This window comes from Danaus plexippus, chromosome 20 (assembly GCF_018135715.1).
Source record: "Danaus plexippus chromosome 20, MEX_DaPlex, whole genome shotgun sequence".
Taxonomy (NCBI): Eukaryota; Metazoa; Arthropoda; class Insecta; order Lepidoptera; family Nymphalidae; genus Danaus; species Danaus plexippus.
Genome location: NC_083550.1, coordinates 3663466 through 3685099, shown reverse-complemented (window position 1 = coordinate 3685099; position 21634 = coordinate 3663466). Strand labels below are relative to the sequence as shown.

Genomic DNA, 21634 nt, shown 5'->3' with positions numbered 1-21634 from the left:
GTTGATAATTTTCTATTTATCCGTTATTTTATATTTCTAATGTGAAAAAAAATATATTTGGTAGCATAAACGTATGTGAAGATATTTTTTATTTCGTATCACATGATTCTCAAAAACGAATTTAATATTAAAAAGGACTAAGTATACAAAATAAGGTTGTATTTATGGCTAATAGAATGGACAATAATTTCTAAGGAAACCAAATTAAAATTTTAACAATCGTATACCTTATATAATAGGTCTTAATTACCTCCTGTTAATTACCTTCAAGTATAAGATTCGATTACCTAACGCTATAAGCAACACGATAACCTCAATTAGCTTGAATGATGTGTTAATAATAGTTAATTACTTGACTATTTCAATACACTGAAGATTTATGAAACATATGAATTTGATCCTTTGAACTAAGATCTTAATCATATTTATAAATTCACCGTATTTATGGGAAATATTAATAGGTTTTTCTTTACATTTGATTGTAGATTAAAATAATGTAAGCTAATATGATTTTTACTATTTTCTGCGTGTTAATTCGTTTTTTTAATATATTTTGTATTAAATTGGTACAAAATATGAATGAAATCAGGGATTAATAATTGCTTTTCTTTTAATACAGTTAATTTGTCCAAATAAATATTAAAGCCGCATTGTTCTAATTTACAAGTATACATACCTGAAATGTATTACAAAGAAAAAAATATTGGGAACTAGAAATTTTAACGTAGATTTATTTAATTATTTTTGATAATTTTTGATGTTAATTTATATAAATGTGTTTATTTGTGAACACATTAATTTAAGAAATATTTTTATTTGACATTATAATATTGTGACAAAATTAATTATTTACTTCCTTAAAATATGATTTTGTAAAAAAATTAGTAATCTTAGGTAACTCAAATTAGAAATAAAACAAGAGTTTTCGTAGTAGTATTTGTAGTCTTCAATTTAAATGTATAAATTTATATCTAAAGTTATGTACATAATCACCAAAGCAGAATGTTCATGGAGCATCATCACCTCTAAAAGGCAGATATTGACGTCTGTATATAGGTCTACGTGGTTGGATTAATACGGGCTCAGCAGAAGATCTGGACTGGGCTACTTGAACATTTGCCTGACCTACTGGGATGGGTGTAACAGAATATCCAGCGGCAAGTAAAGCAGCAAACTCTTCCTGGGTATACGCCTTATTGTTTCTAGGTGGAGGTAAACGAGCTCTTTGCTCGTCAATGCTTTGGATGTGCTGATTACCATTGCCTTGGTCAAGACTAGGCTGCTGTTCCGTTCTATATTTTTGCTCTCTTGGTGCTTCCAATTTGGAAACTTGTTCAACTCTGAGTGCAGGCCTTAACACCTTCTTGGGAGCTACATTTTTACTCACATAAATTGCAGATAGTGGAGTTTTTGATGGTTCGAGGCTACGAGCTTGATCCGCTGGTCTTAACGCTGCCGGTGATATTTCATATCTAGGGCGTTCATTTGATCTATAAATTGGACGAAGATAGTATTGATCAGAAACTTGGGATTGTCTTTGTAGTAAACTTTCGTGTAGATTTTGTTCCGACACAGTAGGTCGTTGCTTTTCCGTGTCAGGTAATCTTTTGAGATAAGCTAATGATCTATCATTTGTTAGTACACGTGGTTGTTCCTGTCTAAGTGATTGAGTTTTGGGAGTTTCAACAATTCTGTATTGTTTTGGTGTTGCCTCTTGTTGGTACTGAATCCTATAGTTGTATTGGGGATTCAACTGTTGTAATTTTGGTGGGGGCACAACTTTGAGGCCCTGAGATTCTGGTCTCTCATATATTGGTTGTTGAACAGCTGTTGGAGCTGGTTGATTTGTAACATAACGGAGTGTCTGCGGAACTCTTTGATTTTGAACTATTGGAACTAATTGTTGTTGAACCTGTTGATGATGATTTTGTACATTTGTAGTCTCAATTAGGTATTGCTGTGGTGCTGCCGATGGTTGTGCTTGGACAAGTTGCGTCTTAGGTCGCAATTTCGTCGGCTTCTTGCTGGTTTTTGGTACATAAGGAATATCCACCTAAATCGCAAAATATAATAAAAAATATTATTATAAAATTATTAAACGTACATAATTGTATGATTAACTTGCTCTGTTTGAAATAAATTACCTGTTGATACTGAGGGGCGATATTTTGGGTTTGCAATTGTGGGGTTTGTTGAGTTTGTTTATAATATTGCGCTCGTATTTCTTCTTGCCCTGGTATATATCCCAAATATTCTAAAAGTTCTGGAGTCAAAGCTTCTTGAGAACCGGAACCAGAATCACTGACAGCTAATGCAGCCCCTACAGAAGCTTCACCGCCATTGGATGAGTAATGGGGTCTTGCAATAACTGCATGGGATGGTTGAAATGCTACCTGTAATATTTGAATACGGAACATTTTATATATTTAATGTGATTTACGGCAAAATTAAACCGAGGATATTGCAAAAAATTATCAAATATGTATTTTTTAATACTTATTTATTAGTAATCTTTTAATATTTATGAAATAGACAAAAAAGGTAGCAGCATATAAAACAGACTGGTTACCTGACGACTAAGTTGAGGTTCTAAGTAATAATTTTGTTGAACGTTCTGTCTGGCATCTTGTTGAGAATTGGTGTACAGTTGTTGAAGCTGTTGATTGCCTTTTATTGGATTTTTGCGCTCAGGCTGGAGTTCAAGAAGTTCTTGAACGTTGAGGGAAAATACTTGACCTGGACGATATTCTTCAGCAATATTTCTACAATACGTTTGAAATTATGAAATTATAAATTGTTTACAACATAATATATGGAACATGCTATGATTAAAATAAACCTATATTATGTATAAAAAAAATGTTCTTATATAAGTCTGTTCACATTCCTATAGATGTCTACTAATTATAAAACGAGCCTATTTGGAAAGGAAATAGCTATCATCGGAAAGTAAATTAATCACTTAGTACGTACATAGCAGTGTTGAACAAATCACGCAATTTAGATTCGGTTCGGTTGTTAGAGAAAGGTTCATTTCATGAGTGAAATTAATTGTTTTTTCCCACACAATTTCTCAATAGATAATGTGGAGCTATTTGTTTATTAAATATTGTGCAATTTTTATGTTTGTTACGATATAAAATAAGAAAAAATACATTGGGATATAAGAATATATCCAAAAAGAAGATACATTAGCAAAATTCAATACCGCTTCGCAACTGCATTATTGCTACATGCAGTTTTAGATCTTTGACATTTCTAGTGTTCATATTCAAGTCATTACTACGACATGCTAGAAGAGACTTAACCTTTATGAAGTTGCATCACGATTATTTCATAAAGTTGCATCAGTCATATTAAAATAGTTTAGTATATTTATAAACATACATTAGTTCTAAACTAATAATAATGATATTTTATAAATAATGTAATAGATAAATTTCTAAAATGCCATAGATTGTTGGTGTTATTAATAATAATTTTATAAAAAAACCATCACCAGATGTTATTCATATAATAATATATAGACAACAAACCAACAAACGCTTCTTCGAATATTTTTTCTGTTATTTGATGAAATAAGTTATATAATATAATGTTACACGTATTTACCGGTTGTCTTGTTTGTCATCTTCTTGGTTTTCTTGTACTGGAGCGACTTGTTCCTAAAAAAGAAATTCAGGATGTAAAGCTCCAATTTAACCTAATAAACATAATTGAATCCCACTTCCTAGGGACAGTACGTTGTTATAGGGGATTTGATCGTGGGTGTGTTTATAGCAGGAGCCTTAATAATAAAATAAAACTGATCAACATAATTATAAATGTGATAAATGGTAACGATATTATGAAATTTATCTTTAAATAACCTTAAAACCAAATAACTTATAAGTCAGGCCATAACATATAAAGATACATTATTAGATTTCCGATTAAACTATAACGATTTTATCGGCAACTTCATCAGAAGTACTTTATTATATAAAGTATTTGATTTGCTTTAAGATTTATTATATGATTTATCTTAGAAATCGTTTCCGTCGATTGTATAAAAACATAATTTTCGCAATTGCAAATTAATTAAGAACAAAGTAAGTGTCATAACGGATTGTTCTGTAATTATGTATTACATTGGATGCGCGTGCGCTGGTGAAAGGTTTGAAAATAAACGTAGGACATTTAGCAATAACGGGCGTCCCGTGCATTTCCGTTACGTTACATAAGAATATATTTAAAAAAAGACAAGTATAAAATGGACTTTTTTTTTGCACATACATTAAAAATTCTCATGATAATGCAGAATATATAGCAGTAACCGTTTTAATATAATAGTTTATGGGTAACACATTAATTGGCTTATTGAAATATCTTACCTGTATCCCTTATTAAGACGCTTAAACCAAATCCAGGCTCTATACAGTCAATATTGACTATATGATGGCTAGGTCAATAATGATTTTAGTAAGGAATTAGCCATTTAAAAATATTCTTTACTAATTGGTTACTTACCGAAACGTAAGTAACCGAGACGTCGGAAGTATGTAGTTTTTAAAATTAATAAAATACGCGTAGTAATCCGAAAAATATTAGTTTCATTTAAATAATGTTTGTCTATATAAATATTTTGTAGACAAAGAAACTGGTTTTTAATAACGCTGTCACCATCTTTACAGCAAAATTTTACTCGTTATTGGCAATCTACAATTACTAGTTAGTTTAAACGCAATTAAAATTTTGAGGTCAGCATCAAAACGGTTTCGGTTTCAAAAATAACTTTCTCCACAAAAAACTATGACATTATGGCCCATTCGTTGAACGACCATGGAAAGCATCGAAGACCTATTATTACCTTTGATGGTCAACTATTATAAAAACATATATATAAACACACTTATTTAATTGCGACTTTACTAGTATCCAGCCAATATTTTCTATTTGTAATTTTAAAAGATTCTTGATATTACCAATCTCTATGTATTCCATGGATAATAAAAGAGATTTTTCTATGTATAAGATTTCATTAAAGAAGCCACTGAATAGAATGAGATCAAAAACGAAATATATGTTGCTGCAGCAAACATATTTGCAATTTTTATTAAGAAACTAGTTGGATATTCTTGATGAGTGTAGTGACGGAATGTCATTGTTTAGTTTGTAAATCGACATAATTATTTACATTATATTTGGACGACAAAAACGTGTCCATGCTGAGCGGTATTTCACTCTATCCCTTTCACCACGATCCGCTTAGTCACGAATTAACAATGCCTTTATTTTCCACAGCTATGAATCATGATAACGTTTTAGCCTTACTCTTTATCAACATCGGATAAGCCTGTTTGAATTGAGGGCATAATTGTTAACAACAATATCAATTTTGTGTCGGATTTAAAATATGACTGTAACTCACTTACATTATGACTTAAGTTCTTATAAGTTAAGTGTAATTGAAATTACTAACATATAAATCATAAAAATATTTTACTTAATAAATAAATAAAAAGAATTGAAATTAAGTGTGTCATTATAATAAATAGTATTTGTAGGGTCAAGTTGTTAAGATGTTTAATTTAAGTGGCAGAATGACAAAAGTATTGTTGTATACAAAGATCGTGTAAAAAATACTGAGTGTAATCATATATTCAAATGGATTGTAACGTGATTCAACTGAATGCAAAATCAAAGATCATCACTAGGATAAAATTATAGTAGATGTATTGAAGCGCGGACGAATGCATTTGTTAATTATGTATCGCTTAGTATCAGATTGCTCTCACAGATAGCTCTGACTAGCTGACAGTCATTAACTAATTGAGTTTAAATTCTATAATTTGCTCTATTACATTAAAAATGTCATTTATAAAGTAATAGAAAGTAATTTAACAAAATCAAATTTATTCCTGTGCATCATAATTTTTAGGGAGGCTTAATTATTTGGTATCTAAGTTTATTGATTTGACAACTGTTCTCTTTTGTGTCAATAATATAAAAGTAGATAATTTATATTAAATATGCGCATTTTTATATAAAAGATAAAAATAATATAAGGATAGTCAATAAAATAAGCTATTTCAGTAAATAAAATCGTGCTTGCAACGTAATGCACGAGCAAACAATCATTGAAATCGTTTAGAATTTTATTTTCATTGAATCAGGTTAAAATTTTTGATCACAACCGTAAAAAGAAGAACAACACAGCAGTGTTATTGTAATGAAAAAGTTGTTAATATATGAGTCGGACTTTTTTAAGAAGTTATTATTTATTATACCTGTTTTCTAGCTGTTCTGTAAACAAGTTCCTCAGTTTGTCTTTTGTCCTTGTTGGGTGCTTCGTTTTTGTTTTCTTCGGATCGAGCGCACAGGGCGAGGGCTGAAAGAAATATTAAAACTTTATACATTACTTTCATCTACTTCAAACAATATAAAAATACAAATATTTAAAATATATATATATATTTTGTGCAGTAAGCATATTATGATGTTTGATTAACAAAACTAATTGTCTAATTATATACAATAAAATATTTTAAATTTCAAAATTAATTGAACTGTAAAGACGCTTTTAACATATCTTTGGTAGGTACTCGAACAAGCTAATTGGATTCCTACTTGAGCTGATATTTGCTAAACATAAAATGTCAAAAGATCTCTACCGACAACTGTGTGTCCTATACCTTTAAATTATTACGTAATCGTATAAAATTGTATGTTGTTTATTGATAAACAGTAAAATATAATTTAAGAAAGACATAGGTGTGTGAAAGACATGTCCATAGATTATACTCGCTAAGATACAGACGATAAATAATTTGGGAATTAAAAGCCATGACACTACAAGATTTATATGTTATAATGGGTCTGTTTGTTTAGGTCAATTATGAAGTAACGCAATACGCTTCTTTATTCTTTAAATGAAAGCGAATGAAATAATTTGTATAGGTATATGACAAAACATAACCATTTTAAAATTAATGTCAATAATGAAGACAATTTGTAGTCGAGAGAGTTATGCAAAATGTATTCAGTCAACATTGCAAAAGCTTAAGTTAAAATCTAAGCCGGCAAGTTAACCTCCGTAGTCCGAGAAGCTTGGTGATTACATTTTACCTACGTTAGAATTATATTATTGCCGGCTTTTGAATCAAATGAAGTGAATAAAACGTTTACTGATTATTTTTTTCAAAGTGATGCTATACAAAAATTTTATTAGATTTTCCTTCAGTTAGAATTTTTTTTTTGTATTAAAAAGTTTGTATACCCACAAAATTTCAGAATTCAATTTCTTTGCATTATTATAAATATATAACCCAATCGTTACAAAATATTGTAACAGTAAAAAAGTGACTGATTGTATCTTAAAAACTGTATTCAAATATAAAAATATTTTATTTTAGTTTCAATCCAAATGCAGATTAGTTTAAATATATAGTGATAAAAAGAGCTTCATATGTATGTATAAGTAATTAGTTGTGACTAATCTATACGTAAAATTTGCAATTATAAATAGTGATGAGGTATTTAGAGCAATTCAAGATTGGAATTCCATTTGCAGAAAGTATGTATTGGGCCAAATTTGAGACGTTCGGATACCCTTTAGGATGCAGAGAAACGACAAATTTTGTACTTAAAAGGGAACGGACAAGTAAGAGGCTAACATAGAATTCTAATAGCTAACTTCCTGACGCCAAGGCCATTGGTAATAGGGTTGTCAAACGGGTTGTAGTAATAATTTAAACAGCAGTGTTCAATACGAATTGTGTAGTCGAAAATCATTAGCTTGTTGCAGTAATATTTTTGTATGAAATATTTTTGCTCCGAATACATAATAATAATTGCATTTACTATTTGACGTAAATTGTTTTATTATTTTGACATAATAAACGTTGCATTTTTTTTCATGTTTCTAAACTAGGGCGTATATGACATATGTAAGTATTAGTATTTTATTAATAAAAAGTAATTAACATATTCGATTATCGTTAAGGAATCCGATTGAATTCGTTTTGAATTACATCTCAATTGATTTAGTTGAAAAGACAAAAAAAAAAGAAAATATCCTCAAAAACAACAATATTTTATAATAAGTCAATAAATAGATACATGTTTTTCAATCAGCAAATATTCATGATACTCGCTTATTTCATCGACTGTTAATATCGTCTTTCCTACCTATAAAATGTATTGAAATACAAACAAGTGTTAAATGTCTTGACATAATTCCCACAGTTCTTATAATGTCATCAGAAGACAGTGTATTCTCTTATAGTGTTATAAGTGTTGATCGTTAAAGTCGAACGTTAAAATATAATTAGGAAGCTTTCTCAGTTATATTCTATATATAATAAGAAAATACATTCTATTCGTTTTAACTACCTACTCTTAGCACTACGTGTTTCACACTTCGCAACACCTCGAATAAATAGTTGTATCTCTCAAGTATTAATGATAAGCAAATAAATTTAAACTCGACGAAGCTATGCCTTCATAATTTTGTTACGTCTGCAATCAAGTCAGTCAATTACGGATTATATTTATTATTCAATATTTACTTTAACAAGCAATCGGCAACGGCATCGGTAAGACTTAAAATTTATTTGTACATATACTGAGATGTATATTTACGAAAATTATAATTTTTGAATGACGTGAATTTTAGGCATTTTAGTAATAACAGCTTCATTTCTTTCTAGTATTTTTAGTAAGAGATTTTTTTTTTATTTAAATTGTATACGAAGTGCAAAAATGAACTTTACGGCTTAATAGCTTTTGGAATTAAAAAAGAAAGTGCATAAGTCCAGGGTCGCAGAACAGCTATGGACTATTGGATTAATTCTCTCGCTTCGCAATCAGCAAACTCAATTTTACTTTGTTATGGAGCTGTAATTTTTATTCAACATTGTTTGCTCTATATTTTTTTTCAAAAAATTTATTTCCGGTATAAAATTAAAATAACTTAAAGCTATTTATTGAAATCGTAGCTGATCATTTTACTAACTGTGGCCGTAAATTAATGACAATAATGCAAAAGGTAATGACTAATGAAACCGTGATACGGAAAGTTGAAAGTGTTGCGTGCTGCATCGCGTTTCTTGCTAGTAAAAGTAAAGTTCCTAACGTATTTTATATAACATCATTATTTATATAGTGTTTGTGGATTTATAATTCCTATATTTAAAGGAAATAAAACCTACTTCAATAAAATAAATTTTACTAATAATATTCCTAAATGTATTGCGTAACGCTTTGAGCACAATAAAATGTATATTGAATAATAATAATAGCATTTCATATTACTGAATACTACTTGATCACATTGCCAGATAAACGAATTCAATAGCTGATTAATATGACTTGTATGAGAGCAGTATTTGGTAGAGATATGGAAATATGTGATTTTATACATATGAATTTTCTTATAAAAATAATAACGGTGAAGAGCGCTGAACACTAAGCCTTTAATCAATCTACCTAAGGTTCACTGACATCGGAAAATAGCTTAAGGGAGCCAATATTACGAAATGAATATGGAAACAGGTCAACGATTTGCAAATCTTTCGACCGGTTGATAAAAGGCAGTTCTGATTTTACTTGATGCATTAAATTATGTTTAGTACATATACTTACGTTTTGAATGTTTTAGATCAGCTAAATATTAAATGTTATATGATAATATAAAAAATCTTAAATCATTTCCTTCATTTCTTTCAATAACTTAACAGATTTTAAACATTAGTTTTGCATTAAATATTGTTATACTCTAAAGACATTTGAAGAATATTTTATGAAATAACCAAGTATGGTTTTGAATAATTTTCGTTATAATAAACAACGTTTATAAAGTAATTAATTTATGAAATTTCTATTGTATATAATAAACTTTACAAAACACTGTATTTGTTACATATTGTGTATATATATTAAAGTTCTGTCGTACAATACTTATTCAAGAGATACGATGAACAAATAAAGGAACCTATCTATTATCGCTTTACGCAAAACCAGGAATGTTATGTAAATTTAATATGGAAGCTGAGATGATTGATGTATATGATCAAAACTTGCGTAATATTAATTTATAACTTTCAAATAAAGGATTTGAAGTGTGTGTTTACTGTCCGCAAGTCAAGCGACATAGTGTCAAATTGATTAAGTTACGAAATACTATGTTAAACAGATTAGATTTGTATTGGTTTTCAAGAATTAAGTAGAGCTACATAAAATGAACATCAAAGAATAGAAATTGATGTAAGCAAGAATCAAACTTACGATTTCTAATAAATTAAGTTTTCGTCTGAGTGACATCAAGCGACTATGTATAGTTTGAAGTGAACATCATTATTACTATAAGTATTTAGTTGAACGCGAAACAAATACGAGATATCTGTGATAGTTTATTTTAATAAACTCATATTGAGTTAAAACTTTAGTTATAGTTCGTATCGTAATACAAAGTAATATCTGTAGGTACTTTGAGTGATAATAGACAAAGAATCGCATACGGCATATATAATCGTAAATTTTTGTTGAACCATAAAGCAGCTGATGAAAAAATTAATTGTATCGGAACATGTAAAGACATACATATTGTTTAGAAATTTATTTGAAAAATCTGTATAAACTGACAATTAACTAATGAGATCTAAGATTTACGCGAGTTTTATTCATTCAAATGAAACTAGTATTATTCGGATTAATACGCGGATTTCGGTGACGTTTCGGTTACTTTGCAGCAATGTAACCGAAACGTCGGGATTATGTAGTTTTTAAATAATAAAATCCGCGTAGTAAATCCGAATAATACTAGCTTCATTTAAATGACAATTAACTAACTTAAATTATGTAAATATTCTTAAAATATTATTCAATAAAAGTTACGCTGTATTTGTATGTACATATAAAAAAACATATAGATAATGTAACGTTAAAATAATCTATATATCTACCAGCGATTTGTACGAATCGTTGGGCTTGTTATTTTATTTAGCGTTTAGATATTCTATGAGCATGTTCTCAAACGTTTGTTCAACATTTTCACGGTACGTTTATTAACAAATTACGCTTTGAAAATTTAATCGAAATATATTTCATAATACTAATGAACTTTCTACCGAGTTTCTGATTTTAATTTTTTAATTGAACGTTGTTTGTTTTGTCGTGTGAGTTGAATTTCTGATGAGCTTCAATTTAAAATACATTTAAGTTAAATATACAGTATTGTTACTGCGAATAATTGCAAAATTATAGTTTTAATTTCACTGCCTCATAGTAAACACAATTTTTCTTTAAATCGCGGTTTAATTTTTAGCAAAGTTATCATCAGCTTATTTGAAATAAACGTAATTAAAATATGTTCCTCATAATAACTTAAATAATGTTATTTTTAATAATATATGTTTAAATTGAATTGCGACAAAACTTGTCACTCATATCATTAGCGTTATTAATAAAAATAATTCTGATAGCTTTCTAACTTACTTTACTATATTCCTACTTTATTAATGTAATTATATCAAAATATTCAAAGACAAATAAATACATACTGAATGCACAAACAAATTTCGATAAACATTCAATAATGTACTCCTAAAGCCTAATATTAAATGTAATATTATTTAAATTAATATAAAACATTACATTTAAAGTTATAAAAGGTTACATTTACATTTATTTTTAAATGTAAATGATTATAAACAGAGCGGTGCAAAGTAGATAAACGCCGTTGGTGTGAATTATGATTTTAACTTAACGTTTACAAAAGCTAATGTTTCAAGCTCATTTTTGTAATTAATGTATACAACGGCTCGTTTTGGACTTGTGATTTATTTTAACAAGTGTTCCTCGTTATAATGTTCCTATTTAGAACACGATATGTACTCGTATGTTAATATTATTTAGTAAATAAGTTTATATTGTGGCGAATAGATAATTTTATAATAAAAACAGTATATAATAAAGAATAGTTATAATGAATGATAAAATATATATTCAAATAAAGTAATAATTCTAAAGAGTTGAGAAAAGGAAAACTTATAAAGTATTTTCATAAAAATGCGACTGCATTTCGCATTTTAAATAAGGTGGAATCCAATTCTTTATTCCTCACAAACTCAGCAAAATTTAAAATCAAGCCAGAGAAAATATTATGTGGGTAGTAGAAAATTATATAAGAGAGGCAAAGGTAAATTGTTAACATTGAAAGTGAGGGATTATTAAATTATTAAATTTCCTGAGGCTTATTAAGTGTTTTATTATTATTAACAAAGTAATCGAAATTTCAATTAACTTTATTTTTCAGTTTAAATGAAAGAATTTTGTTACACATTTTATTAGCTGGCTGACTTTTCTTTTTTGCAAAAAATCGTCGTCATTGTAAAAAAGAAAGAACAAAATAGTGAAGGCCGAGTTAATGCAAATTCAGCCAACGTCAATTCATAAGCTATACAAAGCAGTTCGGGACCTGTATTTTTAAATTTAAATTGAACATTTTCCATACAAACTAAATTGAAGAACACGAAGCTTGTTCCTAAATAACGAGAACTAAGGCTTTCAATTCAAATACTTTGTTGGCTTTTCTTTCGCATAATCTGAATTACATTATTACATAAAAATTTACGAGTGACTGGATAACAGATATATTTTTTTAAGAATAATAAGAAACCATACAGCAAATTTAAAAATAGAAAGCAGGCGGCAAATAAAACAAAATTTAAAACGACCAGAACGTTGGAATTATTTTGTTGTATTTTGAGTTGAAAGCGACTTAAAAAATATGCTAAGCTATTAAACGTTAACGTACATAGCCTCTTATATGTGTGAAATTGCAATCAAAACTCACATTAAGAATGCAATGTATGACAAATGATATAAAAGTTCTTGTTACTGACATCACGGATTAGAATGAGACAGGACAGTGAAAGTGTCACACATGTTTATGTGAAATTTAATCATGCTATATTTACAAAAAGTCGGTGGACATTTAAACAATTTAAACATGGCCGCCGCTACATTACACTAGCTAGTTAGACGTATGGTAACTGATATACTTCCTTATAACATTTTAAGTTTCAATTAAGACAGTAAATAAAACGGTCAAAGACAACTAACGAAAATTTTATAATATCTACAAAAGAGATTATAATCGTTAAATATTTAATTTATAGATTTATTAAAACTGACAATAATTATTGTTTAATAAATAAATAAAATATATGTTATATTTACAAAATATTTTACAGGTAAATTTGACATAATAAAAAAGATATCTTTTAAGATTATGTAAGAAAATACTGGCCACAAGTATTTAAGATCCAAAGGCAGACGTTTTATGAAAATGCCGAAATCATATTGATTGAACCGCAACAATAAAAAAAAAACATTTTTCATAAATTCATTATAATCGTGATTTCGTTAGTTCTTTTTAATTTTTAATTAAATTTGTATATACAACTAGTTCCGGACAATTTTATTAAAGACAATCAAAATCCAATTACAACCGGTACCCACGTTTCGTATATTATCCGTGACGCATAGACAAAGAAATGTAAAAAATGGTTTTTGTTTCAACTACGACATATATGGACATTTTTATTTTACATACAAACAGTTTAATCTTAGTTATATATGAATAATTTTAGCAAAACAGCGAAACCATAATAATTATTGCGGTGAACAGTGAAAGCATGTTATATGTTGGTTTCAATTAATAAGCGAAAACTGCGTGTTGTATGAACGTTGTTATGTGTAACATTGTTTATTCTAATAACATTAAAATATGAATTGCAAATTTAAATTAATACTACACAGTGATGGCAGCAGAGAAACCAAATATTACTATAGTAACTGTAATATATGTAACAAAAACGAAGGACTGAATTTAATAAATATACATTAATTTTATCAGATAATCATTTAAATGAATAACCGATTGAAAATTAATTTGTGTAAGCTTTTTCGTTTTATTTTTTAATGAAATATAATATAAATTTTCGAATAACATTCATATCAATTTATTTATAGCAATAGATCTATGATATTATCTTAAGTCAAAATTTAATTAAACATATCTTTTTTCTATTTCAATAAATTTTATTAAATGTAGGTAGTTCTCAATAGTACATCGATTGGTGAAACAAATAAAATTAATGGATTTACTAAGAAAAAATGGGCGTGTATAATAAATTAAATGGTATTAGCTACAAACAAAAGAGTCAATTTATAAGTAGAGTTCTTAATAAATTAGAAGCGTTTGACCTGGTTGTGTAAACATCAAACCAAACGTATTTAGTACAGCGATGCCCTTAGTAACAGTTCGCATCCGCGAACTACTAACTAATAGTTTCAATGTTCATCTACAAATCTATGGTGATATAATAATTAACGAGTCTTAATTATTTTCATGGTCTCAACTGGTTATAAGTGTAGAGTTTATTTTAATTGATCGAGGAAAAGGTTTTATTTGAAAATATTATTTGACATTGATAAAATGATTATATGTTGGGTTTTTGCTTATAATATCTTGTTTATGATACTTTAATCTTAAGAATAATACGAAATATAACATCAATATATGTATAAAATCTGAAGCGTGTTGAAAAAATTCTAAAGTTCGTATAAAAAGAGTAAGCATTTCTTTTTCCCCAATTCAGTATGCTAACTTTTAATGCTAGCTATACAAAATATGCACGCGGTCTTACTTTGATTTTATTTATTATAATAAAAAAAATATATATTTAATATTTCTTCAAATACATAATTTTTTACAAAATATGAAAAAGCACATTGAATACCAAAATATATTTATAATTTTTATGTTACGATATCTTTTCGTAATTTTCTTTCGAATGTTTTAGATGTGACAGATAGTTGAAACAAACTTCCTATGTATTTGAAAAGCAATTTTAATATCATCATATAAATCATATGATTTAGATTTGATGAAAATTTTTTAATGTTTGTTTATATATTTTTTTATTTTTTATATTTCAATTTCAAAAGGAAGTCTACGAAATGCTCATTAATTAATTTGGAACATTTGTATAGAATATTTAGAAAAGGAGAACATTTGAAACAATACCGAGGTCATAGTACTACGTGTGCTGATTGTTAAAATTTTCCCACCATCATTATCTTTGAAGGTCATTCGAATGGCCCGTACATTCAAGTGTGTTAATGTTTCCTAATATCTTTCATACCTTTCCAAGACCCGGTTTCTTAAGTGAAATTATTTTTTAAGATGTTACACATTCTTTAAGATTTTAAAAAACATACGTCTCTTACAAAACTTTTGGGTGTGAATTATATATATAGATATATATGCGTGTTTAAATTCTTAAATGAACTACTTGTGGATCGTCATATTTAAATAGTTTTTTTTTATAAAAACAAATAAAAAGATTCTCCAATGTATGTCAACAGACCACTTGGGCGGGACTGCATATTTAATTAATAAATAAGATATGTATTTTACTGAGGAAAATAATAAAAATATTGTATGGAACGACAGTAAAATAAAAAAAGAAATAATTAATGAGTGACAGAATCATCTATTACGTAGCATTCATATAAAATATGGATCAAATTAAATAAATCTAGTTTTTCCTTTATTGATTTTACACCAAAGATATTTATTTGTTTGTTTTTGTTTGAACAAAGAGATAAAACAGTTTTATTTTCATTAATTATTGTTGAAATTACTAACCTTATATTTCTTTTAAATCGTATTAATTTTTGAAGAATTATTGAAAAAAAAAAACATAGACAAGATTTTGAGCGACATGCACAATACAATTGTGAAAACCACACTCAATTACATGAAAACTAAAAAAAAAATTGTTCTGACTTCTTTTAAGTCCTTAAATTTAAAATATGAATAAATTTGAGTTCATACTAAATACAGAGTCAAAAGTTTTATTACCTTGGTTCAGTGCTTTTTGGGGAAAAAATAAACACGAAAATATCTTTTACAATGCATAAAAAAAATAAGAAAAAGACAGTGAAATAAACGAGTGAAACCGTTGTAATAATCAAAAAAAAAATCAAAGTCAACAAATAGCTACAAAAGGTATGCCTTAAAGAAAAACATTTCGACAACAACAACGATAAACATATATATAACAACGATAACAACGATAAACGTATATATATGTTTAGATATTACTTTTCAGTTTTTTTTCAAAACCTGTATTATATAGTAATTTAAAAAAAGCTGATGGAATAATTCTCTATTATGTAGTATTTATTGCGGGAATGAGATTAAATCAAATGTACAATATTCATTTGAAATCACTTGAATAGTTGCATTCAAATATTTTATTAATACGAATAATTAATATTGAATTCATTATTACTTCGATATAATTTTAACAGAAACAAAAATTATCAAATGTTGCTATACATTGCTATAAGATGTTAAAGGAAAAAGTTGTCAATAAATTATGGTTTATATGGAATTATTTTAGGATATCCAGAATTCCTTATGACTTTTCCTTTTATTATTATTATTTTCCTGAATTCAAATGCCAGCTTATTTATTAAGACCAGAACCTTTTAGCATCGGAAATCATCATGTTTAACATGAATTTCTCGAAAGTATAGTTATTTTTAAACAACATCACTTGGTGCATCTCTTACCGTTTCCTTCTGTTTCTCGTCAAAAATGCAGTGAAATAAAAATCTCATTAGCAACTTCACTAATGAAATCACACCTAATTACCAAAAAAAGTATCTCTTCACATTTATGACACACACACGCACACACTCACTCACACTATTATATATATCATATTTAAATTCAACATCAAAAACCATCTGTTGTAACACATCAGCTTGCGCAGTTACCAACATTTCTTTATTATCAAAAGAATTGTCTTCCAGGAAACGAATGGAAATTTCATTCGTTATTTCTATTGGAATTCCGCACTGCTTACACGAAATAGCTTGAGAAGCGATTTGTAAAATTTTCACTCACATGTCGTTGTAATCGACACATTCCAATATATTCCTTATATTTAATATTAACGAAGCGTAGCGTAGCATAACATATGAAACCTTTTTTAACATTTATTTTCGAAATCCTTATTCACTAATGTATTAGTAGAGGATTAACTAGAAAATTATATTTAAATTTGCGATCAGTTTGTTGTAAGCTAGCGTCTAACATAGTTGTACACATTATAAAGTCTACGCAGAACTAAAACAAAACAAATTTTTTTAAGTTTTTTTGTTACATACTCACATGCAGTATATTCTTCATACAAAGATAATACAGTGATTGGACTAAATTAACTATTACAGTGCACATAACGTTTTTCCTTCTGAACAATTAAAAAGTTTGTTTTAATCGTATTCAATGCTTTTACATCTAAGTGAGGTCGCCCAATGAACTAAACTAAGAGCTGAACTTCCTCGTTAAACTTAAAAGTAACCTCATTTAACTCCGAACGTAAGTTTAAACTCTAACGTGATTGACAATAGAACAAAATTTACTACTTTTAAGTGGATTTAAAATTTCTTTTTAAAAGTAGGAGGGAGTATTATTAATTTAATTCATAATAATTTTTGTAATATTATATACAAAGTAGAACATATATAACTTTAAAGTTTGTACAGTTTAAAGCATTCGAAATAGTCTGAATTACAATAATATTATAAATGGGAAATACATTTATAAGGATGTGTGCATATTTTTGACGTTAATTTGAAAGGCCAACTCATAAAAAATTAGAAAACTCCAGGAAAACTTCACGTAGTTCACATAAAATGGATACAAATAGTTGTTAGAACCAGAATAACTTATATTTTACATAATAAAAACAGTAACAAAGGCACAGGAAAACTTACTGCAGAGATAGCATTATTCAACATCCAAGGCTTGTCTTGTGAACACGATCAATATCAAATAATTGTTTCGCTGTGTACGTATTGTTCTATCCAGGAAATAAAAATTACGTGTGAAATATAATTTTTTTGTCGTTACAGTAAATGACCTTTAATAATAACGATCCTTCCCTGATGTCAAGATAGTCAACGACATTTTTTTTTATCTTATTACTAGGAAATGTGTAAAAAAGAATGAAATCGTGAATGATACGTATATCGTGTAAAGAAAAATTATAATCTAGTTTTTTGATTGGTCAATATTTAATTGCTTAGTTTTGTATTTTATAACATATTTAAAACAGGCATCAGACTTTTTAGTCGAAAATACCAATATAACATCAAAAACTTTTGCATAATAGAACACGGTAGAGGTCGTATGAGGCCACAGATATTTATAATTCAAGCAGAGTCGGGAACGAAACTCGTATGGGTATGATGTAATTTTATACCAATTATATATATATATATATATCTATATAATATATCTTCTAAAAGAAGTGTGCAATTGTGGCTGGTATTATTTTTATACGTACGTAAGTTTTAATTTAAAAGATATTTTATGTTTTTTATTCATGAATTGTATATAAGTATTTTACATTGATTTTATCTTTTCGACAGTCCAATATTAATTTATTTAGCAAAATTTTGTAATTTTTTATTTTTTATTGGAATAAAGAAAAAAAAAGTAACACTAACAATTAGACAAAAAAAAAAAACTAAAAAAACAATCTTAATTATAATAAAGACAATCTTAATTTATACCTGAAACGCTATAACACTGAATTAGACAAAATATACATTTGAGGTTTCTGAAATATTCAGTTGTTTTAAAGACCTGATTTTCACTAAGGGTCCACAACTATCCAGAAACTATTAGCCAGAAGTCTTGCATTTGCGAGACATTGTATTCTCTCTTTCGAGCTGCGCTAGATTCGAAAGCTACAGGCAACCTATGACCTATAGCAGTGATTCACGATAAGCAATACCAAGCTAGGAGACAACGACAAGTTTTCTATCATGACCACTGGATATATAGGTTTATATTTATAAAGTAGCTAAATTAATATTATTCAGTTTTAGGATTAGAAATAAGGGGCAATAAACCGCTGTTTCAGTCACCCGGAAATTACTTTTTGCGTTCCATTTAATAATTATATCTTCTGTCTTATTCAGTATTTTCTTCTGAATTGAACAGATAAAGGAAATAATAATATCTTAAACTCATTTAAATAAGTTATATATAAATCAGATTGATGTCAAATAATTGGAAATATATATCTAAGCTTAGAGAATCAGCTTGTATTATGTATTGAAATTTTTTCGTGTCTTATTTTTTAACAATAACTCGTAAGAATGAATTTCGTTCGCCACTAAGTCCAGTTACTTAAATTTGATCTTACTAATTAATTGTATTTTAATATAATAATACGTTAGAATTATGGATTACAAAAGACATATTTTTTCTTATAGTATAACTATCGACTAAAAAAGTGAGAGTATTTCGATAATGGAACAAAATATAAGCCCTTTACATCAAAAGACTAAGAAATATAGGTTCTGCTTGAGCGGGGTCTGTGTCCCGACTATTGTACGTAGATATAAACAGACACATTGACGGCAATGTGTCACGATATCTGGTCATCCATTGTTTACATAAACGAATAAAAACCATCATTGCATTGTTCTCTTGTTCCTCTCATCTTTCTATTTTCATTTTATTCCGTAGTTTATTATTGACCGACTTAGTACTACATGTTAATTTATTATAATGTGAATGTGATTTTAATTTAATTTATAACCTTAGGTTTTATAATTTAATTCATATTAAAGTTTTTAATGTACTATTCATTGCATATTTAGATTGTTTTCTATTATTTTATATTAGAATATTTGATAAAATTTCAACATATCATTTAACCTTACAAAAATATTTTCATAAAAATCTTATTTGAAATAAATGTACCCATTTTGACCATTATTTAAAAAAGAAGGTCGCAGCAAAAAGTACTAGGACGCTTCCTTCTCAATAATGTTTTTTAATGTGATTTTGCTTTATTTGGATTCAACATTAGATGGACTGCTATTAAACCACACTGAATCTTATTGGATTCGGAATAGGTTATAAAATGGCATACATAATAAAAAAGACCCTTCAACATCTTAAAATCCCATGTGGGTAACTAACAGTAAAGAAGTGAGGTTAAGCGAATTACTTCTGAAGCTCGTAATTTTTACGAGGGTCAGCTTCCCAATTGTTATAAAGAAAACAATAAAATATTTTGCGAAACAAACGGTCACATGGTTTTTATTATGTGAAATATTTTTTAAGAGCTGATAATTAATTGTGGGCCGTTAAAATTTGTATGACACAAAATCTCCTAAATATTATAAACACTTTCCCGCGCATTTTCCAGTCACTGGCTGCACGTTCTGTGCTTGCGTTTTGGCTGGTGGGATTCTTAAAAATATGCATAATTTATTTAATAACAAAAGACTTACTTTTAAATCCAACATTCATATATGATTGTCACCTAAATTGATTTCATATATCATAAATATTATAACCAACAAATTAATTATACTCAATTTCTTCAAATAGATACATACCATATTAAGTAAGGAATTTTTCTGAAGGAAATTCAAAATTAGGGTATCAATTTTTATTCTAACTTACCGAGAAGCAGGAAAGAAATCTTCATTGTTTTTTTTTAGGCACTTACACAGAGGACGTATGAAAGAAAAATTCGAATATGAAATATTAAAATGGCGGCGGCGTTCGTTGAGCGTCACCGCCTAACCGCGTGTGTGAGATGCATTTGGTACGGCTGCGCAGGCGCCTTCACTTTCTAGGTGGTGGGGCCGTCCTGGAACACCGGGTAGTTAAGGGTTTGTTGACACCAAACCGACCATATTAATTTATCGTTTTTATAATTAGTTAACCCACACGATACTGCCTATAAAGTTGTAGTTGGTTATAATCGATTCATAAAATATTGGGAAAAAATACTGACAATTCTTTCCATTATTAGATATGTAAACATACATATAAAAACCACACTCAGTCTAAGTATGTTTCTATTTAGAATAAAGTGTATTTTTAGTTGTACTTTAAGATGAAACATTAGACAGTGATATAACTTTTTGTGGACAATATATACTTTTATATGCACTTCAATATATTGAAACATACCACAGATATAACCCATAACTGTTATATATTATCTTTTTACATATTATTACTTGATCTAACTATATTATTTGTCATGTAATCAAATAAAGTAACAAGATACTCGTTTGATTAGTATTTATTACCGTATTAATTGAGCTCTATGTCTGCAAATTTATTTCAGTGTGACTTAAATACATTTAATACGAAATATAATAATTTAATTATTTAATTATTATGCAAGTAAAAAATAATATTAGAAAGTATTATGCAAAATATTGAAATTATGTGAGGACGTAAAAAATATTTATTAGGTAATTCTTATTCAATTCGTCTTTTTATATCGCTTATGTATTGCTGATTTAAATCATCTTCCTGCATTTTGTCATGACGTGCGTGTTCTAAGAAATCTTTAATTATTACCAACATTGAGGTATATAGATGGTTACGATATATATTACAGCACTTTTGATCTTCATATTATATTAGAATTTCTTTAAAAATATTGTGAGATCTAAGACATTAGCGAGTATTCATTTAAATGATACTAATATTTTTCGGATTACTACGCGTATTTTATTATTTTACAAG

General features: G+C 27.9%; 1 protein-coding gene across 1 annotated transcript; it reads right to left on the bottom strand.

The window, feature by feature from the left end:
- Positions 1-922: 922 nt before the first annotated feature.
- LOC116774085 (bromodomain-containing protein DDB_G0280777-like) lies at positions 923-20690 on the bottom strand. Its single transcript, XM_032666727.2, has 6 exons — positions 20552-20690; positions 6270-6370; positions 3613-3665; positions 2570-2762; positions 2145-2393; positions 923-2053 (listed from the first exon to the last, which is right to left on the bottom strand). The coding sequence occupies exons 1-6, from the start codon at positions 20574-20576 to the stop codon at positions 1007-1009; spliced, it is 1668 nt and encodes a 555-aa protein (XP_032522618.2). The 5' UTR covers positions 20577-20690; the 3' UTR covers positions 923-1006.
- Positions 20691-21634: the final 944 nt, after the last annotated feature.